Source organism: Rattus norvegicus, chromosome 2, assembly GCF_021556685.1.
Source record: "Rattus norvegicus strain SHRSP/BbbUtx chromosome 2, alternate assembly SHRSP_T2T, whole genome shotgun sequence".
Taxonomy (NCBI): domain Eukaryota; kingdom Metazoa; phylum Chordata; class Mammalia; order Rodentia; family Muridae; genus Rattus; species Rattus norvegicus.
Genome location: NC_141535.1, coordinates 179,844,718 through 179,870,184, shown reverse-complemented (window position 1 = coordinate 179,870,184; position 25,467 = coordinate 179,844,718). Strand labels below are relative to the sequence as shown.

General features: G+C 38.3%; 1 protein-coding gene across 1 annotated transcript; it reads right to left on the bottom strand.

Annotated features, from left to right (window-relative positions):
* Positions 1-3,683: 3,683 nt before the first annotated feature.
* On the bottom strand, positions 3,684-5,096 carry Sprr2a2 (small proline-rich protein 2A2). Its single transcript, XM_087643679.1, has 2 exons — positions 5,041-5,096; positions 3,684-4,357 (listed from the first exon to the last, which is right to left on the bottom strand). The coding sequence occupies exon 2, from the start codon at positions 4,336-4,338 to the stop codon at positions 4,069-4,071; it is 270 nt and encodes an 89-aa protein (XP_087499805.1). The 5' UTR covers positions 4,339-4,357; positions 5,041-5,096; the 3' UTR covers positions 3,684-4,068.
* Between the last annotated feature and the right edge of the window lie 20,371 nt (positions 5,097-25,467).

Here is a 25,467-nt window from a genome sequence, read left to right as displayed (position 1 = left end):
GACTCAGTGTTGCATATTTTCTTGCAATCCAGACAACCACAGAACCATGAGATGAGGAAGTAAAAGATGAAGGATGAAGTGTTAGGGGCATGGAAATGGATAAGGAAGAGGAGAAAGGAGCAATCTGATGGAGTAATTGAAAGATCCCTATGATCAAAGTCCTTTATGTGAATTATGAAAAGTCGCAGTTAAAAATCATTTCTTAGTATAGTTAGTGTATGGAATTATTTCTTAGGAAAATAAATGCCTACACCTGTACTCAAAATATAAACAATTTTCAAGATAAATAATTGCATATTTGTTGCAAATTTTCTCATAGCTTTACATTTTTTTCTAATATTTATTTCGTTCAACTGCAAACAGTAGAAAAGCATGATCAGTTTTATGCCACAGACTGGTGTCTTCCATATCTCTAATTTAAATAGAAGTGTCCGTCAGAAAGGAAATTTTCAGAACAAAGAAAACATTTCAATTAGACCAAGAACCTTCTAGAAGAGACTCCTCAAATTACTTTAAGTCATTCTACTGGTATATGGTATCCCCTTAGTAGTGGCCCATCTATTTCTCCACTCATAGTTCCCACATAAAGACATGTCCAAGTTACAAACCCAAGTAAGGATGCTTTAATCCCACTTAGAAGGGGGAGCAAAATAATCACAGGAGGCAGGAGGAAGGACCTGGGGGAGAAATGGAGAGAGGGGAGTATAGAGGGAGAAAGGGGGAGCAGGATCAGGTGTGAGGGGAGATAGGAGAGAAGGCCAGAGGACTAGGAGAAAAAATGGAAATATGCAGCTACTAGGGATGGAGTAAAGGGGAACCTCTAGAAAGTCACAGATACCTGAGAGATTAGACGCTTCCAGGACCCAGTGAGAATGGAGTAGGGAGATGGAGCATGAAGAGACAACCTCTAACAGATATACAGGACCCCCAGTGGAGGGATGGGGCCACCACCCAGCTTCATAATTCTTCACTCAGAATTATTCATGTCTAAAGGAAATGTAGGGACAGAAATGGAGCAGAGACTGAAAGAAAGGCCAGCCAGTGACTGGCCCAACTGGGATCCATTCCATGTGCAGGCACCAAACTCTAACACTAGTACTGATGCCATCCTGTGCTTGCAGACAGGAGTCTAGCATGGCAGTCTTCTGAAAGGCTCTACTAGCAGCTAACTGAGACAGATGCAGGTATTTACAGGCAACCACTGTTGACTGAGGTCAGGGGCCTATAGGAAAAAGTTAGGGGAAAGATTGAAGAAGCTGAAGAGGAAACTCCTTAGAAAAAACAGTGTCAGCTAACCTTGATTCCTCAGAGCTTCCAGAGACTAAGTCACCAAGCAAAGAGCATACATGGTCTGGTCTGTGGCTCCTAGAACATATGTAGCAGGGGACTGTCTGGTGGAGAGAGAATGTACCTAATCCAGTGGAGATTTGATGCTCCAGGGAAGGGAGATGCTTGGGTGAGGTAGGGGTAGGTAGGTGTGGAAGGGTGTGTGTTGGTGGAAATGGAGCAGCACCCTCTTAGAGGCAAAGGGGAGGGGAGGGGTAAAGAACTCTGGAAGGGGGGACCGGGAAGGGGGGCAACATTTGGGATGTAAATAAACACAATAATTTAATAAAAATGTATATAAAAAAAGAAAAGAAAAAATCTAGCTAATTCCTGAGGAAAATATGGACAGCATGATGGATATGGAATATACAATAAATGAATATTTCTGAGGTCATATTACATATCTCTTTTTACACTTTTTCTTGTTTGAATGATCTTAATATTTAGAAAGCCTATGTTATGCACTAAATAGCTTCTTAGATGGAAGAAATACCAATTTAAATATAACAGTAAATAAACAAATCTCAAGTCAAAAGCATAAAAGCTTAAAATACCAGCCAATTCAGGGATGGGTTTTAAGAGACCTGTGTTTTGTGGCCTGCACAGAAGTCTGTCTGAGTTCCTCAAAAAACATCATTGTGCCAGAGCAGGACACAGCACCTGCCTGGGAGCCTGGTGCTGCTTTTCCTGAGCCTGTTGTTCCTCCCAGCCTATCAGAAGCATCAATGGGAAGGATCCATTCAACCTTTGTGCTGTGGGACAAATTAGAGATGAAGAATTGAGTGACAGCATTTAAGATCCATTTCCAGAATATGCTCTTTTCTAGGGCTCTGCTGAATTTACTGGCATGAGCTTTAGGAAGATGCTCTGTAGACTGACCAACTCAGAGACACAGAATTTGTTTCTTATGTGAAAACAGGTATTCAATGCTTTCTAGTGCAATGTGAGCCAAGACAAAACCTTCCAATTGCCTCTGCCTTGTGTGTTTCATGTCTCTCTGTGTCTTATCATTCTCAGGAGGACACCAGTTCAAGTTTTTTAAAGGTAAGACTTCAACCTGGCTCCTGTCAGTGCTTGAAGCTCAGTTGGATTCTTTTAATGCAATATCAATCATTCGTTGACTTCTGGACTTGGATCAAAGTGTTTCTTTGGGCATCCACAGTAGCTTCTTAATTCTGCTATGTTTTCAGCTAAGAAAGATTCTGCTTTGTACAGCCTGGCTTCCAGAAGGTAAGAATTAGGAAAGTTGTGACATTCAAGATTGTGTGAGATGTCAGAGTAGCAAGAATACACGGGGAGGAGGCAACTTGACCCCTCAAAAAAAACATTTTCTCGCCATTTCTTCAATCAAACCTATACTTAAGGATTGCTATCACCTTATGCAAGGGATTTCATAAGTTCTACAAAGGCCCTTTTCTTTAATATCACATAGGAGGTGGAATAAATTAATACAGAAGAAGGGCAATGGGAAAGAATAATGTAGTTTTATTCTTTCTAAAATAGCTTTTGCTGAGTAGTTATGAGAAAGCCGCACAGTGGTATTGCGATAATGATGGTGAGCTGCTTCTGCTAGTGCATGAGCAAACACTGAACTCTAAAGCATGCATGGGGTCTGACACTGACTACACCATAGGTGACAATTTAAATGTATACTAAAGATGAAAGTTATTAATAGATTTTAGATAAATAGGTGGCTGACAGATGAGTTTTTCACCTTGTATTAAAAAAATAATATTTTAAGAAGTGAAGTAATTTGGTCTTCAAAACAATTAAATCTTAATATGGTCAAAAGCTTAACTATGAAATAAGATTGAATTGGGGGGAGGGATTGGATAGGGAATTTGCAGAGGGGAAACTGGGAAAAGATAATATTTGAAATGTAAATAGATAAATAACCAATTAAAAAAGAAATAAGATTGAATTAGTCTTTGGTGTGTGTGATTGTTTGCATGTGCATGGCCCAGGGAGTGGCAAGATTAGAAGGTAAGGCCTTGTTGAAGGAAGTGTGTCACTGTGGGGGTTGGCTTGGAGACCTTCCTCCTAGCTGCTGAGGATGCTCAGTCTGTTTTTGGCTTCCTCCAGGTGAAGATGTAGAACTTAGCTCCTCCTGCACTATGCCTATCTGGATGCTGTGATGCTGCCATGCTCCTGCCTTGATAATGGACTGAACCTCTGAACCTGTAAGCCAGCCCCAATTAAATGTTGTCCCTTATAAAATTTGCATTGGTCATGTTGTCTGTTCACAGCAATAAGACCCTAAATAAGACAATGTGACTCCATTTAAAAACATTGAATTAAATTTTAAAATTTCTCTACCAAATGATAGAAATAAGCCAAAATAATAATACAATATTAAGTAGTTTTGCAAAAGAAAAAGTGTTTATTAGACCATCACCCAAAGGGTCCTTTTGGGGAAGTGAAACAGCAGTGACCCTTGATCAGGTAACAGACAGGCTGAGAAGGCTCCTCTAAAAGCACGGAGTTATGCTTTCTTCTAAGCCTGTGGTATACTAAAACAATGAGAAAGAATCATTCTTGGCAGCCCTAGGAAAGCAGCAAGAGAATAGCCTCAGAGAAATGTCTTCTCTATGAGGGGCTATCATAAGCATATGGAGGATGAAGGGTGGAGAAGATTCTTCTGCATCCAGGACAGGCTTTCAAAGGAGGATGTAGGAGGTGTTGCTATGGAAGTAGGTGAGACAGATTTCTTCACTTCCCCTGGTCATGATGACTGCAAGGTCCTCACTTGTTCTTGGGTGGACACTTCTGCTGGCAAGGTGGAGTTTGCACAGGAGGGCAGTTTGGCTGCCATGTCTGAGGGGGGCATGGCTCACAGCACACTGGAGGGGGGCATGGCTCACAGCACACTGGAGGGGGACAAGGCTCAGGGCAAACTGGAGGGCGACAAGGCTCAGGACACACTGGAGGGGGACAAGGCTCAGGACACTTCGGGGGTAGGCATACAGGAGGAGGTTGGCAGGGCTGCTTGCACTGCTGCTGGTGGTAAGACATCGTACTGGAGTCTCAGAATCTGAAAGACATTAAATAACAGCTGTTATAAGAAGTGATCCCCATGGAGAAACTAGGTTTATGGGACTTTATTACCTTTGCTTCTCTTCCTGTGTACCTGTGTGTGCATGCAAATCTCCCACATACATTTTAGGAGGTCCTGGATTGCCTCTTCTTCTTACACAAATTTTTTTTCATCAGTCTTATCAACCCCCCTCCTTTTATTTAATCTCATGTCTTTTTCCCTAAGAATATACTTCTGTTTCATACCACTGGGAAACATTTATGTGAACAGAATATCCTCATAACCTTGACATTCTTATAAACAGTGTCCATCTAATGCTAGTATATTCCAGGTAGAATGACTGGACAATACAAGCAGCTATTGAAAGAAGAGCTGGGTTTCTCATAATCTTTGAAAGAAATTATCCACATCCATCAAGACAACATAAAAGAAAAGGCATATTTTGTTGTTTTCATCTCAAATCACAACTTTCTCAATTATTTTGCTTTTCCTTGGATATCAAGTTATAGCTCAAACAAAAGCAAAGTACGTTTGAACAGCACTTGGTATTCTTCCATTCCTAAAGTTGCATCTTCTAAGTCACATTCATCCCTTGATCAGTGTGAACCCACCAAAATTACCATGTTCGTGAGAATACCAAAAAGGCAAATGCTCTCAAGTTCTCAAGAAATAAGACTCACCAAGTTCTCCGGAGTAGATCAGTGCTTGAGTATCAGGAATACTGCAGCCAAGCACTGAGACTCTTTTATAGGATTGAGTGCCTCACCCAGTGGGAATTGGATCTCCCTGCAATGGGCAGGTCCAAGAATTTCCTAACGTAAATGCAAATTCATCCATAACTGGCTGGACGGGGACTCTGCAAAATAGGAAATATCCCAACCTTGGCTATCATCACTGGGTTGAGTCCTGTGACTCAGAGTCCTTTTCTTTCCTCTTGCTTCCAGTAATTGTGGCACTTGGAGATGTTGAGAGATTCTCCAACTGATTGATAAAGCTCCTTCTTGACTGGGGACCATAAGCCTCTGACAGCCCCCTTTGTCTTAAATTCAAGGTTTTGCACTATTTGTCTCTCTTCAGTTCATCCTTAGTTCATTGCCAGGGTATAAATCCATTCACCATTTTCTTTTCCAGGGGTGGAGGGGTACATTCCTCAGACATTTACAAGTTGGTTAGAAAATAACAGCATTGGGCTTTTTGTGACCCTGCTCAGCTTAAAGCACGCCCCCACTTCATTTTTCTTTTCTTTGGATAATCTCAAATTTGACCTACATTATTTGCCTTTTTGGAACAATCTTCTACCCTCTGAGAATGGTGCTACTTCCCCTAGACAAACTCTGGTGGCAGAGGGGCATCCAGTCTTTTCAGGGCCTTTTTCTTTGCTTCCCTTCAATTACCATAGGAAGGAAATTGGAGAAAAATAAATAAATATCCCAAGGATTAATTTGAAATTTATTTATCAGACCTCATTTTCACCCCGGTGATGCTCCCTAGGATCAGAACAAGAAACCATCACACGTAAATAATAGAGAGTAAAGTAAAAGGGTTGATCAGATCCTTAAAAGTATGAAATCTCAGGCAGGGAGATATAAAGTTAGGTCAGATTTACACTTTGGATTTTATTTATTAGCTTTTTAAGTAGATTTAATAACTTTGACAGACAGTATTTCAAAACTCTTCCCATAGACATGTTTGCTCTGTCTTTTCTACAAGTTCTTCACCAAGTCCACCCCTCTACCATCTTCTCCTACATATACTAAATTTTCAAGAGAAGATGGCAACACTGTTCTCTCTTAAGACAAATGCTAGCATTCATTGGTCACAGGAAATACTGTCAATGCATTTACAGACTTCCCATCCCTGTCTCTTCACCATTTCATACAATCGATAGGACTGAGTGTATATTCAACATTTAAAGTGTCATTGCTGGAAATTAGAAACTTCAAAATGATTAGGTGATTAGAAATTTCAAAAGGCAAATATATAAGGAGAAATAAAAGGATGGATGGCAAGGAAAATGAAAGATTTAATCTGTCTAAAGCAGCCACCAGCTATTCTACAAAAAAAATATAGGAACACTGAGTCAACCTCAGCTAAACACCTCAGCTTGTCAGAACTGTCAATGCTACTGACAATAAGGAAGAGTTTAGTCAAAAATTCCACTGTCCTGACTGAGTCCCTACAGGGAAAGAGCCATTATTTCAGCACCCGAGGCCAAGAGCTGACAAATGTCATTATTATGAATAGCTCCCATTAGCTACTACGCATACCATAGGGCTAGATCCAAGGACTTTACTCAGTAAATCCCTTATGACTCTCACATCACATCTAAAGCAGCATTCTACGGGACTGGTTGGTTTCTATCATTCAAAGTTAGAAAATGAGCTGGTCAGCTGGGACACTCATATCACATAAAACCTTATACCTTGGGTCTTTTTCCAAATGCAGTACCCATTAAAGAAACAGAAACTCAGCCAGTCCCACAAAGACACATATCATGTATTTACTTCCAGAGTTAGAAAATGACATATGAGAAGAGCATGACAATCAAAGGGGTCTGATAACCATGAAAGAGGAAGGGGTCTAAGTGTGGTGAATGTGATCCAATGTACAATATGTATGAATAAATAAGAAAATCCTCATTGTGAAATTAATACTCACTAATGAAATTTATTGAAAGGTTACTAATCATAATATTGCAGGCAACAGAGTTAGAGCAGCAGTCATTACTTTCCAGACTGGGATGGTTATTTTGAATTAGTTTCCTGAAGATTAACTGTAGCAGTAGTTTTCAACCTGTGGGTCATAGCCTCTTTGAGGCCCAAAGAACCCCTTTACTGAGGTTACCTAAAACTTCTGTATATCAGATATTTATATTTTGATTCATAAGAGTATTATAAGGTAGCAACAAAATTATTTTATTGTTGGGGGTCACCAGGCAAACATCAGGAACGTTAAAGTCCACTGACCTATAGGAGGAGCTGCCCAGATGAAGAGTGAAGCACCACAAACATTCTCCAGACTTGAATCTCCACAGGCTGAGACAAAAATACGGCATAATTCACACATATAAATAGACACACACTCACCACAGTAGTCTCACACATCTTTCTACCATTGTTGACAACATGTCTAATTAACTATATTTTTCAACTGAAAAATATCAAAAGTCCTATGCCTAGTCACAGCATAGCCTCAATCCCCTTCTACTTACTTATTGCTGAAGGGATCCTATGAATATCTGCTATATGAGAAATGGCAAAGAAGACCAAGACTTTATTTTTTTAATTCTAGAGAGTTTACCCAAACTTTACTACTATATCGCTTGCACCCTTGTAAAAGATGGATTCTATGATTCAAGATTATACAATCAATTATGAAATAAGTATAAAAAATGGGGACTGTAGCAAAATATACCTGACATCCCTAGGAAAATGGTAGCTATATCCATCACTGGATTTCTTCCTTCTGTTCATTCTCCATTGTCTTTCCACAATCTTCTTAAGTCAGAGAAGTTGTATAAAATATATTGTAGAATTGCTTTTGTATTTATTGTTTTTATTTATATTGCATCTATACAGTTAGTTGAGTTAGGTGAAGCACATGCCAAGGTGTGAGTGTGGAAGTAAGACAATTTGTGGAAATCAATTGTTTTCCTCTACTTTGTGGGTCCCAGCAATCAAATTCTACTTTTATGGTGATGTAGGTCCAACCACTCTCCCTGAGGGACTATAGCAATACACATGCTTTTACAAGAGTATGGTATTCTAGCCATGAGAAACCATCTTATAGTGAGTCATCATTACATATTCTACCTGAATCAGATTTTTTAAATATTTATTTAAAAGCTTAAAACAAAAAATAAAAACATAAACAAAACAAAACCTCAAAACCACACACACTCACACACACACACACACACACACACGCACACACACAAATACTGCCATATGTCCAAATATTGATGATGTACAGTGCTAGAAGCAGAGCTTTTATTTTTCCTTTTCTTTTTTAAGAAAAAGAATAAAGAGAAACTGAACTTCCATCCATACAGAAACATGTTCTTGTTCTTGATACTAAGAGCAGATACACTGCCAGGTAATGGGATATCTGCCTAAATCATAAAAGTCATAGTTCAGGTTATGACAGTGCTCCTCCACCTTAGGCTTAGGACTTTAAAATGGTCCTTGTTTGCAAAAGAGAAGTTTAGTCATGTCTAAAAGGAACTGCTGCTGCATTGATTTTAGGCAGAGCAGCAATGAAGTACACAAAAGACACAATTGGAGGGGAGACTGTGGTTAGGATGTATTATACAAAAATAGAATAAATAAAATAAAATAAAATATAGTCATTCAGAACATGACATTGGAAAAAGCAATTGTTTTTGTTTCAGGCTTCCGAATGTTAGTAGAACACCCTATGCTGTTGAATAAACTTTGTTTCTAACTGTATGAAGGAAAGGGAGCCTATGCTAGAAGTACAGATGTAGAGGCCAAACAGCTGGCATTTTGAGGAAGATATGGTTCAGGATATGTGGGTGGGAATACAGAAGGTGGTTTATAGAATTACAGAGTTTTGGGAAAAGGTATGAAATCTACCATTATAAGGTATTGAAATATCAAAGCAGGTACTTGAAAGAAATCAAAGAATTAACTTACACAGCTAATTAAATAAGCTTAAGTGTCTTCATTTGTTGGATGTTCCTCTTCAGTCATTCTCTTGTTTAAGAATGTTGCTTCTTCTGCATTTGATGCAATCACTCATTAAGACTTGTCATCCAAATGCATGAACCTAGAAAAAAAATCATCCTCTGTGAGGTAACCCAAAACCTGAATGACATAACTTGCATCTGAAAGACAAACATGGTATGTCCTCAGCAGTTAATATTAGCTGTTAAGTAAAGGATAACTATACTAAAATCCAAAGACTCAAAGAAGCTATGTAACAAAGGGAAATAGAATAGACATCATAGGGGGTAGGGATCTAAAAGGGTCAAATTGTGGGGTGGATAGAGGGAGGGAGTACTGAGAGAAACAATTGTAATGGGGTGTGAGGGCATCTCACAGATGAGCTAGAAACACAATGTAAAGAAAACACCCAGGAATCTCTGAGAGTGAGCCTAAATAAGACTCCTAGCAATGGGTGAGGGAGTATGGCACCTGAATCTGGCCATCTCCTATAAATAGGCAAGACTTTCGGTAGAGGAATAGGGACACCAACTGAGCCAAAAAAATTTTGACTTACAATTTGTCCTGCCTACAAGATGTGCTGGGTGAAAGTGGCTCAAAAACTGTGGGAGAGGCCAACCAGCAACTAATCTAGCTTAATTCTCAGGACAAAAGTGGAAGCCCACCCATGACACTGCCTTGAGAGCCAGGGCCCAGAAGTTGAATAGCTCAGAGACCTAGGACAGAACCAAATATAACAAGGGGGGGGGAGGAAAAAACTCCCAATGATATTCTTTTAGACTCACAGATTTGTGTCTAGCCCACTTGTCATCAGCAAGACTTCATCCAGCAACTGATGGAATCAGATGCAGAGATGCACAGCCAAACATTAGGCAGAGCTCGGGGATCCTTTGGATGAAGGGGAGGAAGAATTATAGGAGATAGAAGGGTCAAGGACAACCCCCCAAAAAACCCATCCAATCAACTAACCAGGGCTAGATAGCATATCTAATAGATAAGATAATTAATCAGTGGCTCACAGAGACTAAACCAACAACCTGGAAGACTGCATGGAGCTGACCTAGTTCCTCTACACATTTATTACGTTACAATTTTGTAGCTTGGTCTTCTTGTGAGGCAGGGACTAGCTCTCATTCTTTTGCATGCCTTTAGGACCCTTTTCCTCATGCTAGCTTGCCTTGTCCACCGCCTTCGTCTTTCCAGAAATTAACATGCTATGTTTGGTTAATATCCATGGGAGACCTGCCTTTTTCTGAGGAGAACAAGTGAGTGGGAGAGGGGAGAGATATGGTCGGTAGTAGAGATTGGGAGGAGAGGAGGAAGAGGAAATTGTGGTTTCCTCTGGAAAATAGTATTTAAAGAATATTTTTTTTTAAAAAAAAAGTTGTCATCAAGCACACACATGCAAAGGGTCTACTGATGTGAAGAAAGCTGTCCTGCAAGAAATGAGGACCAGGTTCATTGGTCTCCTTAAGAGTAAGAACCACCCCAGAATAGGAAAGATTTTAAGAGTCAGAGGACTGGTAAGTATGCTTGTGAGTTTGTGTCTCTTAGAAATGTCAGTGAAGCTCCACCCATAAAATCTCACTAACATGTCAGCCAAAGCGAGCCTGAACAAAGACCACACTGGTAGACTGGCTAATGTGGAACAGAGAATGAATGGAGTGCTCGCAGGAAAGCATCTGACATTTTCTGACACTAACAGCCGTTTCCTTAAATACATTTCACAATTAGAGACACAGGACTACCTCCAAGAATCATGACTAGAGCCTCACAGTCATGTGCTTTACTCTTTAAAATGGAGCACAGGCATGCTCAGGGTTTGGTTTTGTCATCTTAATGAAACATGGCCCAATGTGATGAGTTGGGGTTACAGAAGTCCAAGCCTTCTGTACTTCAGATCTTCTTGCCCCAACCTCTGAATTAATTCTCAGTTGTCCAATATAGTATACTGCCCCCTACAGAATATTCCTAAATGTTTGCTTCCTATTTACCCCACCTGATCTCAGTGTCACCAAAAGTCTTTAGTAATCATTAAGTGTACTGAGGCTAGAGGGACTAGACTAGGAAGAAATGTTGTAAGTGTCTCACTGGGGACAGGTATCCAGTTACATAGTCAAGGAACATGGCTAGCACTATGACAAAATTATATGAGGGGATAGGAAATAACCTCTTTACTTGGTCAAAGGACTAACATTTTGTACTATATTAGTTGATGGATTCCTATAATGTTTTAATACATAGATGCCAGGAATGCTTTTAGTAGAAAATTTGGAGGAGGTTATGCAGAATCAGATATTGACATTAATTATCATTGATTGGAGAATCTTAGTCATAAGAACTAAGTTATTGTTAGCAATGATCATTTTTTATTAACACCATTCTTAGTGGTTATATTCCTCAAAGAGTCCTAATACCACAAATTTCTTGTTCAAATTTATAAATTCAGACTGTGGAAATGACTAGATAACAGCTCTGCCCTAAAATCACACTGAGCCTTCTCTACATGCTTCCTAGGTCATCAATCTTGAATGAGTTACAAGAGCATATACAACCTGTTTCATACACTTCATTCCATGAGCCATCTCCAAACTCCCTTCTCTTCCCTAACACTGGTTCCTTATTGTCCCATTCATACTTTCCTGATGATTAATTGAAGCCTTCCATCTTAAGTAATTTAAATAATTCCACTGCTTATGCCTCCTTTAAAGAACCCTTTAAATTTATTAATGAGTGTACATGTGCAAATAGGCGCTTTTGTAAGAAGCAAAACCTGTCTTCCACTGCCTGCAGGATATACAGGAAAAAGTCAACAACAAGGGCTGCTTGGCACAGTGCTTCAGGATACTAGCTAAACATCTCCACATTGGCTTCTTTTCCACTGACTGCGTTAGCAACTACGGTCTTCTGATCCTTCCCAGGATCTCCCAGCACAGCTCTGTCTTCAGATATAAATAGAGAAGAGCTGTGAAGAACAGTCCATTTTTTCCCAAGTACAAACTTGAAATGAACATTCCCCAACCTCCCACTTCTCTTTCACACCAAAAGGGTCACCTTAGGAAATCACATAAAGAATAAAGGGGAAATGGGAATGCTCTTGTGTCAGCAGTGTTCACTCATCCAGGTCATTCTCCGGTGTTGCAATAAAGTTGCTCATTGCAAATAACCCTATATGGCAAAGATAATTTTTAACCTTTTCTATCATAACCTGCATTTGAGATTCAAAATTGTTTCATAATATATAATGTTAACTAGAACTCATGATAATTTCAGAACTATTGTTTTGAAAAAATCTCCAATGAAAACTAGTGTGTAATAATGTTTACAAAATGTACACATGTGAATGATTGAGATACACCTCTAAAATATCTCAAGTCCTTCTAGCAGGATTTAATTCTCAATACTTCAGTACTTACCTACCATGAAAAAAAACTTATCCTGACACACTTTCTCTATGATGTTCTTCCCCAGTGCCCTCCAGACTCTGAGACTGTTCCACTTTCACAGGCACTAACACTGCAAAACTATAGAAAGGGACTACTTAAACTACTGACTCTCAGTTCTTTTCTAAAGGCATGACCTATGTACCCTAAACTTCAAGAATAAATACAAGATTAAACATGCACAAAAACTGAAGAAAATGTCACTTCAATTTTAAGACCTTACCTCCAGCTTTCAACAAAAAACTAGTACAAGTCATGAAGTCTGACTTTTAGAAAGAGATATGGTTCCTCTATCACCACTTAGACTCTAATTCCTCCAGGCAAGGTGCTTCATGTTTGCATGTTGTTTAATGAATTTTTTCTCCTTAGTTCCTTATTAGCTATGGAAACAGACACAGATGTGCCACTCACCACCAAATATATAGTCCAAAAGACAGACATTACTTTGCTTTTCTTTATCCATCTGTAAGTTATCAAATGAAGTCTAGAAAATAGTTGACATCTAATAAAGCTTCATTTGATTAGCTCATGAATTATGTAAGTTATTTTCCTTTCCTCAAACACACTATATTTAATTCCATTTGAACATAATTGATTTGATTTGATCATCAAAACTTTTCTTAGAATATACATTTCCAAAAGGAGAAGAACTGTGACCAGGGTGAGACACAGCCCACATCCATAGCCTTCACCCTTCAGTTGAGCTCTAAGAAAGGTGGAAACATTGACACCCCATACCATCCCTTGTCATGAATCAGGGAGTTTTAGGTGAGATCAGTATTATTCACAATGTCTCATTAACAAGTGCCTACAAACCATATCATTACCATTAAGTCTACAACTGGAACGTAGCCTGTTTGACATGCCAAGGGACTTCCCCTAGGAGAAAGCAATTCCTTATGTACTCCTGGTATACTCATGACATGAAAGGAACACTCTACTTCCAGAATCTAATATTAAAATTTGTAGTTATTTACCTACATCTGGGACACATACATAGGAACCTCAGTTCCTTGAACACAAACCCCAAGTGTCTGCTGTCCATGATAATAACAATGCTGGTATTCTTTCTGGTATAGTGAGTATATGGACATCTCAAAGGAAAGGTATATTACAGGCTGAATCTTCAGGATCAACAAACTTCTCTTTAGGCACAAAGTCCACCCAGGGACAATTAACATTAAGTGAAAAACCTACTGCTGATCACCAAATCAGTGTTTTGAAGTCCTTTAAACAAATGTTGCGTGTAAACATCACAGATGTTCATTTGAATCTAGCTGACTTTCACCTAAAATACATTGCCTCTATTAAAGATCCCTAGTCCTCTAAGCATCACAACCTGCTTCTTAGGTCTTTACCATAGTCTTAGGTATGGTACCTTATGTTTAGATATTTTTTAAAGTATATGTATTTGCTTCTATTTTACATGTAATGAATGGCTTTTCTGCATCTATGTAAGTGCAATCAATGCCTATGAAGGCCAGAAGAGTACGTCAGAGCCTCTAGAACATGAAGTATAGAGAGTTAACTGTTTGCTCTCTGACATGGGTACCTGGAACTGAACCCTTTTCCTCTCTAAGAGCAGCACATGCTTTTAACCGCAGAGTCATCTTTCCAGCCCCAAGATAAACATATGATACAGTTGCAAAAATCCAAATAACAGTTGGTTTTATTCAATTCTACAGTTTGCTACGTCTTCTGGGTGGTATGATATTTAATAAACAGGAGTGAGGGGAAAGGTTTCTAATAAACCAGAAACAGGTTGATATTCAAATGGAGTTGTAAATTTAGTTGGTACCTTAAATGTGGGGTGTGTGGATTATTTCAATCTTGCCAAGAAGTCAAATATAAAACAAATCCAAATAAGTTGCAACCTCCACCAACCAAATATTCCATATCAAGCACAATCAGTAGTTTTTTTAGTCTTTTATTATATTCATTTCCAAATGAACTAAAATTGTGGCAAAATAAGCTTCCATTTGCTGGTTTTCAATGGAGATGGAATCAAACCCGTTTCTTTTTCTATATATTCTTCACTGCTAAAGAGACTCTTCGTTGCCCAATATTTATATATTGAATAGAATAGAATTGAATTGAATAGAAATGTTTGCTCAATGTATTGATAGCTAACAGTGGTTTTTCTTATTTAGATTTTTGAGATAGTGTGCTACTATGTAGTCTTTGCTGATCTGAAATGTGCTATGTAGACAGTGCTGGCCTCAAAATCACAGAGATCCACATATCTGTACCTCTGATATTAAAAACACTACTATGCCTAGCTAGCAATCATTAAGACATGACTGGTCTGATAGGGTAGAATTCTGTCTTATATCCTGATACATATATGGCCATAGACCACAGCAGACATCTTAGATACTTTCCCATTAAAGAACAACTTTGGAGGGAAAAGAAAACGTAGGTGGCAGAGGAGAATCACAGATGCAGCAGAAGACACATACGCAACAATCATCAGCTGAGTGTCATCTATAGGAATGCTTTTCAAAGGAAGTTCGTTCTCCTAAGAAGAGTATGGTGCAAGCCCAACATGATCATGTCAGTCTAGCTATTGTTTATGACTTCCCAAAACAGTCCATTTGTAGGGAGTGGAGGAAGCCCTAAATAAGTGACGTTCTTAGTACTTGTGTATTGTTCACTGGGAATAACGTAATTAAGTACTTCAAGGCCTCAAAACTATATGGACCATGCGGAAGAAGGGTGGCAGAGCTCTCCACAAGAATTCACTCATGAGTATTTATGAATGATCAGTGTGTGCAGACACTAGCAAGTGCAGCTTGTTCCCTTCTGATGTTTCTATCCTCAGGTTATTCACCTACAGAGACGTTTTACTAAGACTAATAGCCATATGGCTAAGAGCCACCGACTAAATCTAATAGCCATATATCTAAGAGCCAGTTCCTGCCTCCCCTCTCTCCCCCACACATACACTATGCTATACTTAATTAGCAAGCTGAGGTTCTGGGTTGTATTTTTAGTAGTAGAAGACTCCACATGCCATTATTGTACATGTGTCAGTATATCTGAACTTAATTCTTCTTCTTGCTATTCCCACTCAGAATTCCAGAACACCAACCACTTGAAGTATAGCATACACGTTTTAGTTTTGCTCTGAGTGAAAAAAATTCCTACACATTTTGTAGTAACAACTCCAGACCTCCATGAAAATATTGTCACCAACAATTAAAAGAAAGATTATAGACTTTGATATTTAATCTGTATATGACTATCAGATACTAAAGCCTGTCTGTGCTTAACAATATAAGGCTCACTATTTCCCAGGGACCAGACTCTGTCAGCTTTAAGCATTTATACTCAATATGAAATTCCATGCCTCTCTTAGTAATAAATGCAACATAAGAATACAAATGCTGGGGGTTGGGGATTTAGCTCAGTGGTAGAGCACTTGCCTAGGAAGTGCAAGGCCCTGGGTTCGGTCCCCAGCTCCGAAAAAAAGAACCAAAAAAAAAAAAAGAATACAAATGCTGGAGGAAAATAGCATCTTCAACAAATGGTGCTTGGAAAACTGGATGTGTCCACATGCAGATGAATGAAACTACATCCATATCTTCCACCTTGCAGAAAAATTAGCTCTGAGTATATCAAAGACCTAAAGACTGAAAACTGAAACTCTGTAACTGCTGGATGATTGCATAAAAAGTGCCTTACAAGATACAGGTTTAGGAAAGGCCTTTATGAATAAGAAGAGCTCACTTCCCCCAAATTAAGGTCAGCAACTAATATGCTTCTGCTTGGACTTCATAAAACTAACAAGTTTCTTTCTGCACAGCTAAAGAAACAATGAACCAGGTGAGGAGGAAGTCCACAGATTTGGGAAGGATTTTTACCATCTATAAACATCTGACAGAGGATTGATATCCAAAATATATAAAGAACTCAAAATCAAAGCATACCCAAAACAAAACAAAACAAAACAAAACAACGGTGTAATTTGAACCAAGAATTCTCAAAGGAAGAAAAAAGCTGCATAATATCACAAAAAAAGGTCATTGTCCCTAGCAATGAAGAAAATGAAACTCCAAACAAATTTGGGAAGATCTTCCTCTGGTCAGTTACAAAAAGCAAGCAAACAAACAACAAATGCTGGAGGAAGTGTGGAAAGAGAACCCTAATTCACTCTTGGTGGTATTGCAAACTGCTGTAGCTACTTTGGAAGTTAATCTGGAGAATTATATAAAGGATAAAAATAAATCTACCATTTGATATGGCTTTACCACTCTTTGCTGTATGTCCAAAGGACTAGACAGTCTATTCCTCAAATACTCAACCATATTCACAGTAGCTATGAAATTGAAACAATCTAAATGTCATGAAACCAGTAAACAGATAATGAAAATGTGGCACATTAAACCATGTTATTATCCTGCTTTAAAGAAAAACAAAATCACAAACACTGCAGGTAAATGGATGAAATGGAGAATGATCATGTTGAGTGAGGTAACCCAGATCTATAGGAACAAACATCTCATGTTGTGTCTCACCCGAGTCACCTAGCTCCAAATCTTCAGATGAAAATATATATGTAGCCTGCAATAATTGCTAAAACAAACCAGGGAAGCAAAATAGCTGAGTAAAAAGAGCAATAAAGAGGATATTAGCAAGTACAAGTGGCCTGAAGAAAAGCAACTAAAAAATAGGGAGGGGATTTTAAGTAAAAGAAGGAGGGAGATAAATACAGGAATGAGGATGGTAAAATAACTTTGAGAATGTCTGAAAAGGTCATAAGGAATCATACTATTAACTATTTTTCTAAAAATACCTATGCTACATGTAACACTGCTCCTCCCAGGAACCATAGTCTAACAAAAACTGTAATACCAGCATGAAAAACTCATTTGTTGAGTCGAGTTTTAGGATTGACCAAGAGACCCACAAAGCATGATAAGCTATTTCTCTTGCCTTGGTTGCTCCCAAGAGGTGAAAGGTGAATTCCATTGCTAGAGACAACAGGTATTCCCAGACACATGTCCCAAAGGACATGAGCTGGATCTGACATGAAGAACAGCTTTCATGTTACCAAATGTTGCCATGCAAATTTCTGAGGAAATTAAGCTAGGATGAACAATAGTAGTCTGAATTGGAAATAGTGCACCCATTAATTGTTTTTTAATCACATAAAGTCACTTTTAGGCTCTTTTGTTGATATTCTTTTCTCTGTCACAGAGCCAGGAGACAATCCTAATCCAGGTCATGGGCATTTAAGAAAACTTTGAGACAAACAGGCTTGGCCAGACATGTCCCATCTCCAAAGCCAGCTTTACGGTGAGTTGAAATAATACATGGTGATTTTTTTTTTTACATTATCAATACCTAAAAGGCATTTGAGCCAGATAGCTATGGAACTCAGAAAGTGATGGCATCAGGATCTTTATAACCAAAAGGTAAAATTAAGGTAAAAGCAAGAGATTCTAGGTTTGGTAGGCCGGAAACAAAGGCCGACTATAAGCATAGTGCAAGGAATAATAAGAACAGAAAGTATGTCCAACTCAGTAAAAGAAAGTGGACTCAGACACCCAAAACTATTGCAGGTCCTTATGCAATCTTTAGATCTTTACCTTTTGCTGTCCAAATTGGGCATAGATCCCATTGACATTCTCTACTAGCATTGTCAAAGGCTAACATTTTAAATACCACATTTCTGACAGCAGATAGAAACACTCTCATCATGCTACCAAATCCTAAAAAGAAAAATTAGAGGAGTCCTGGCTGGTTTGTTTTTTTGTGAGTTATTACAGTCTTTTTCAGTTATCCTTCTCAACAGCCCCATCACCTATGGAGATATAGCTTTGTAAGAAGAAATGGTTTAAAAATTCTTAAGTATTTTATACGGAAAAGGCTCATATTTTATATGTATTTCCCCCTAAGGTAAACGATCATCAACTCCAGGTTCAAAGGGTTAGAAACACTAGAGATACAAAGAAAAGGAGATATGCCTCAAGATCCCCTACTCTATTAACTAACCAACCCATCTCCCAATGCTAATGCAGAAACATCAACCTTTAAGTATACATATGATGCTAAACAGAGAACCTTTCATATTCTTTCACCAAAAGAATCTGAAGACTGGTAAAGAGGAGGAGCCAAGGGCTTAAGTCAATGTTTATGTGCTCATCCTTGATTTCTATCTGAAGGGGGCTTTCTGTTCCATGATTTCTCTTTGTACCAATATAGCAGGTAAAGCTAAAAGACCTTTATACTTAGCACGTCCCCTTGTTGATGTGCCTAAGGAAAGGTTTTCCATACCTCCTTCAACTCCTTAGCTGTCAGGGTGCTCTAGGGAGAAAGCCAAAAGCTATGTTTCTTTATATATTTGTGTAATGTCATAAAATATTCTTAGATGTAAATTCTCCATACCTGCAGTTATAGCAAAAAGTGTAAATAAACAATCTTCCTGCTTAGCTTCTTTTTGTTTCTTATTTGTGTCTTTGGCATCATGAAGAATATAAAATCAGGACTTAATATTCTATGAGAACTGAAGGTTTTCTCAGAAAACCTTGACATGCAGGCTAAAAACTAAAAATAGAGGTAATATGCCTACCTATTCTGCTGTGAAAAAGATGTTACATATAGTGGGGTATAGGTCCCAATCAAAAGAGATATTGTCTAATACTCATTTTTAAGGAAAACTTGTTAAAAGAGATAGTAGATTGTTAATGGTCTTATGTTTTATGGTATTTACATCTTTAAATTTTTATATATAGATGTGAGGCTAGATAGATGTAGCTATTGATACTTAAGATTGAGTAGTCCTCCCCCTTTTTGGCTCTTATTTACAAAACATGTTTTCCTATTCAATGTCATTAAACGAACTTTTGCCAAAATATAAACTTTCTCACTAGACCGGGAAAGGGAATAACATTTGAAATGTAAATAAGAAATACCCAATTTAATAAAGATGGGAAAAACAGAAATCTGTAAAATTCTAAACATAGAAGTTTCATTAACTTGCAACAACAAAGGTTAATAGCTCAAAGTACATCTTAACTTGCTACAACATACCATGCATGTAATTTAGATTCAAGTCTTCTTTAAGGAACTAAAAAAAAAAAAGAAACAGTAAGTAGGTGCAGACATGTTTCATCTGAGGGAAAAAAATAGAAAGGATAGATTTTTATATAATAGTAAGATTTTGTCCTAAAAGGAAAAATAAGAGATGAGGACAAAACTTATAAAAGTGTACATTCAAAAGAAAAGTTATAAAAGCCTTATGGAGAATGGAACTTAAGGATGATATATATATATATATGTATATATATATATATATATATATATATATATATATCATCCTATTTTAGAATTAGGGTTTATATATTCCTAAGGATAGAATGTCTATTTATTCATGGTAACAAAAACTGATTTAAATTCTTTGTCTAATCAAGGTAATCACTTATGTCTTTGCTGAGTTTCTTAAATTTTAATCATTTGGAAACAATGTGTCATAATAAAAACTATGGTAAAGATTAACTGCACACATTTCTATTCTCATTAATATTTTGTTTTAAAAGCCAATTTTCTTTCCTATAATCATTTTATACTTATATAATTCTTGTTTATATTTATTTTATAATCATATTATCAAATAAATGACTAAATATAAAATAACTTAAATTAATTTGCATCATATAAAAATATACTACAAAAAGTTCATAAAAATAAAATTTCCATATTTTGCATGTGCTGTTTAGGTAGTTTAATGTTTACTTTGATACTTAAAGAACTTCAACTTAGCACTTCCACTTTCTGGCTGTGGCCTGAACCTCTCTGATCCTGGCCCAAATCTCCCTGCTCCCAAATTCCGAAGGAGAGAGAGCTGAACACCCTGAAGTGTGGGCAATCCTAAGACTGCAGGGCAGGACAGACTGCCACTTCTGCCCACATTTGGCTGTATCCCTGTCCCAAGAGGAAACTGCATAGTGCCTCTGGACACAGGTCTAAACTGAACAAGTCAAACAGCTCCCTGCACCCAAATTCGAAGGTAGGGAGAGTTAGACCTTCAGAAGTGTGGACACTCCTATGAAACCAGAGGGAACTACTATCTGCCAACATTCCTGACTCTAGAAGAAAATGTCTAGTGCCATCTGTGCCCTCTGCACAAGGCACCTAGCAGAAGTAGGGGCAGGATCCTTCAGGTTGCTGCCCTCACAGAGAGCCGAAGGACAACCTCCAGGAGCAACTGCATGCCTCAAAGCAGAACACCCTGTTTCCATAACTGACTGAAAGAAAACAGGGAAACAGATCTCCAGGAGTGCTGACACAGAGGCCCACAGGAGGGTCAAGCCACCATCAGAAAAAGCAAGACAAGCTAACACCAGAGACAACCTGATGGCTAGAGGCAAGTGCAGGAACCCAAGCAAGAGAAACCAAGACTTCTTGGCATTATCAGAGCCCAGTTCTCCAAACAGAGTAAACACTGGATATCCAAAAACACCAGAAAAGCAAGATCTAGATTTAAATATCACATTTTATCATGATGATGGAGGATTTTAAGAAGGTCATAAATAATTCCCTTAAGGAAATACAGGACAACACAAGTAAACAACTAGAAGCCCTTAAAGAGGAAACAGAAAACCCTTCATAATAGACCCAAATAATATAAAATACGTCGCTGTGACTCTAACCAAGCAAGAGAAAGATCTGTATGATAAGAAACCTCTGAAGAAAGAAATTGAAGAAGATTTCAGAAGATGGAAAGATCTCCCATGCTCATGGTTGGCAGGATTAATATAGTAAAAATGGCCATTTTACTGAAAGAGATCTACAGATTCAATGCAATCCGCATCAAAATATCAATCCAATTCTTCAGAGAGTTAGACAGAACAATTTGCAAATTCATCTGGAATAAGAAAAAAACCCAGGATAGCTAAAACTATCCTTAACAATAAAAAAAGTTCCGGGGAATCACTATCCCTGAACTCAAGCAGTATTACAGAGCAATAGTAATAAAAACTGCATGATATTGGTACAGAGACAGACAGATAGACCAGTGGAATAGAATTGAAGACCAAGAAATGAACCCACAAACCTATGGGCACTTGACTTTTGACAAAGGAGCCAAAACCATCAAATGGAAAAAAGATAGCATTTTCAGCAAATGGTGCTAGTTCTACTGGAGGTCAACATGTAGAAGAATTTAGATCGATCCATTCTTTTCACCCTGTACAAAGCTTAAGTCCAAGTGGATCAAGAACCTCCACATCGAACCAGATACACTCAAACTAATAAAAGAAAAAGTCGAGTAGAATCTCTAACACATGGGAACTGGAGAAAATTTCCTGAACAAAACACCAATGGCTTATGCTCTAAGATCAAGAATCGACAAATGGGATCTCATAAAACTGCAAAGCTTCTGTAAAGCAAAGGACACTGTTGTTAGGACAAAACGACAACCAACAGATTGGGAAAAGATCTTTACCAATCCTACAACTGATAGAAGGCTTATATCCAAAATATACAAAGAACTCACGAAGTTAGACTACAGGGATACAACCCTATTAAAAATGGGGTACAGAGCTAAACAAAGAATTCACAGCTGAGGAATGCTGAATGGCTGAGAAACACCTAAAGAAATGTTCAACATCTTTGTCATAAAGGAAATGCAAATCAAAACAACCCTGAGATTCCACCTCACACCAGTCAGAATGCCTAAGATCAAAAACTCAGGTGACAGCAGATGCTGACAAGGATGTGGAGAAAGAGGAACACTCTTCCATTGTTGGTATGATTGCAGACTAGTACAACCATTCTGGAAATCAGTCTGGAGGTTCCTCAGAAAATTGGACATTGAAATAACTGAGGACCCAGCTATACCTCTCTTGGGCATACACCCAAAAGATGCCCCAACATATAACAAAGACAAATGCTCCACTATGTTCATAGCAGCCTTATTTATAATAGCCAGAAGCTGGAAAGAACCCAGATGCCCTTCAACAGAGGAATGGATACAGAATATGTGGTACATCAACAAAATGATATACTAATCAGCTATCAACAACAATGACTTTATGAAATTCATAGGCAAATGGATGGAACTGGAAAATATCATCCTGAGTGAGGTAACCCAATCACAGAAAAACACACATGGTACGCACTGATTCATAAGGGGGTATTAGCCCAAATGCTCAAATTACCTTAGATACACAGAACACATGAAACTCAAACAGGATGACCAAAATGAGAATGCTTCACTCCTTCTATAAAAGGGAAACAGGATTACCCTTGGGAGGTAATAGGGAGGCAAAGATTAGAAAAGAGGCAGAAGGAACACCCATTCAGGGCCTGTCCCACATGTGGCCCATACATATACAGCCACCAAACTAGATAAGATGGATGAAGCAAAGGAGTGCAGGCTGACAGGAACCAGATATAGATCTCTCCTGAGAGACACAGCCAGAATACAGCGAATACATAGGCAAATGCCAACAGTAAGCCACTGAACTGAGAAGGGGACCCCCATTGAAGGAATCAGAGAAAGGACTGAAAGAGCTTGAAGGGGCTTGAGACCCCATATGAACAACCATGCCAACCAACTAGAGCTTCCAGGGACTAAGCCACTACCCAAAGACTATACATGGACTGACCCTGTGCTCCAACCGAATTGGTACCAGTGTATAGCCTAGTAAGAGCACCAGCTGAAGGGGAAGCCCTTTCTCCTGCCAAGACTGAACCCGCAGTGAACGTGATTGTTCGGGGGAGGGTGGTAATGGGGGAAGGATGGGGAGGGGAACAACCATATAGAAGGGGAGGGGGAAGGGTTAGGGAGGATGTTGAAATGTAAATAAGAAATACCCATTAATAAAGATGGAAAAAAAAACCCTTAAACAACTACTGGAATAAACAACCAAAAAGAAGGAAATGAACAAAACCATCAAGAATTAAACATGGAAATAGAATGAATAAAGAAAGCCGAAAGGGAGACAACCCTGGAGATAGAAATCCTAGGGAAGAGATCAGGAGTCATAGATGCAAGCATCACCAACAGAATACAAGAGATAGAAGAAAGAATTTTAGGAGCTGAAGATACCATAGAAAACATCAACAGAACTGTCAAAGATAATGTAAAATGGAAAAGCTCCTAGCCCAAAACATACAGGAAATTCAGGACACAATGAAAAGATTAAACCTAAGAATAATAGATATAGAAGAAAGTGAAGGCTTCCAACTTAAATGGCCAGTAAATATCTTCAACAAAATCATAGAAGAAAACTTCCCTATCCTACAGAAAGAGATGCCCATAACCATATAAGAAGCCTACAGATTTCCACATAGATTGGATCAGAAAACAAGTTACTCATGTCACATAATAGTCAAAACACCAAATGCAAAAACCAAAGAAAGAATATAAAAAGCAGTAAGGGAAAAGGTCAAGTAACATATAAAGTCAGACCTATCAGAATTACTCCAGACTTCTCATCAGAGACTGTGAAAGCCAGAAGATCCTGGAGAGATGTCATACAGACCCTAAGAGAACACAACACCATCCCAGGCTACTATATCCAGCAAAACTATGACTAAACATTGCGGGAGAAACCAAGATATTCCATGACAAAACCAAATTTACACAATATCTTTCTACAAATCCCGTCCTACAAAGGATAAAAATTGTCAAAGCCCAACACAAGGAGGTAAATTACACCCTAGAAAAGGCAAGAAAGTAATCCCCTTGCAACAAAACTAAAGGAGAAGAAGCACACAAACATAATCCCACCTCCAAATACAAAAAAAACCTAGGAAGCAGCAATCACTGTTACATACTATATCTCAAATCAATGGACTCAATTCCTCAATAAAAAGACACAGATTAACAGACTGGATAAGTAAAGAGGACCCAGCATTTTGCTGCCTACAGGAAACATACCTCAGAGACAAAGACAATCAGTACGTCAGAGTAAAAGGCTAGAAAACCACTTCCAATCAAGTGGTCTGAAGAAGCAAACTGGAGTAGCCATTCTAATATTGAATAAATTGACTTGCAACCAAAACTCATCAGAAAAGATAAAGAAGGACACTTCATATTCATCAAAGAAAAAATCCACCAAGATGAACTCTCAATCCTAAATATCTGTGCTCCAAATACAAGGGTAACGACATACATAAAAGAAACCTTACTGGGGATTTAGCTCAGTGGTAGAGCGCTTGCCTAGCAAGTGGAAGGCCCTAGGTTCGGTCCCCAGCTCCGAAAAAAAGAAAAAAGAAAAAAAAAGAAACCTTACTAAAGCTCAAAGCACACATTGTACTGCAAACAATAATAGGAGGGGATTTCAACACCCCACCCTCATCAATGGAAAGATCATGGAAACAGACATTAAACAGAGACATTGAAAGGCTAGCAGAAGTTATGAAACAAAGAAACTTAACAGATATTTATAGAACATGCCATCCTAAAACAATAGAATATACCTTCTTCTCAGCACCTCATGGCACATTCTCCAAAACTGACAATATAATCGGTCACAAAAGAGGCCTCAACAGATACAGAAAGATAGAAATAATCCCATGCATCCTATCAGACCACCATGGACTAAGGCTGGTCTTCAATAACAACAATAAGGAAAGAACGTCCACATGTACATGGAAATTGAACAATGCTCTACTCAATGATAACTTGGTCAAGGAAGACTTAAGGAAAGAAATTAAATACTTTTAAGAATTTAAGGAAAATAAACATACAGCATACCCAAATTTATGGGACACAATGAAAGCTGTGCTAAGAGGAAAACAGATAGCTCTGAGTGCCTGCAAAAATAAACAGGAGAGAGCATACATCAGCAGCTTGACAGCACACCTAAAAACTCTAGAACAAAAAGAAGCAAATACACCCAAGAGGAGTAGGAGGCAGAAAATAATCAAACTTAGGGCTGAAATTAACCAAGCAGAAACAAGGGGACTATACAAAGAATCAACAGAACCAAGAGCTGGTTCTTTGAGAAAATCAACAAGATAGATA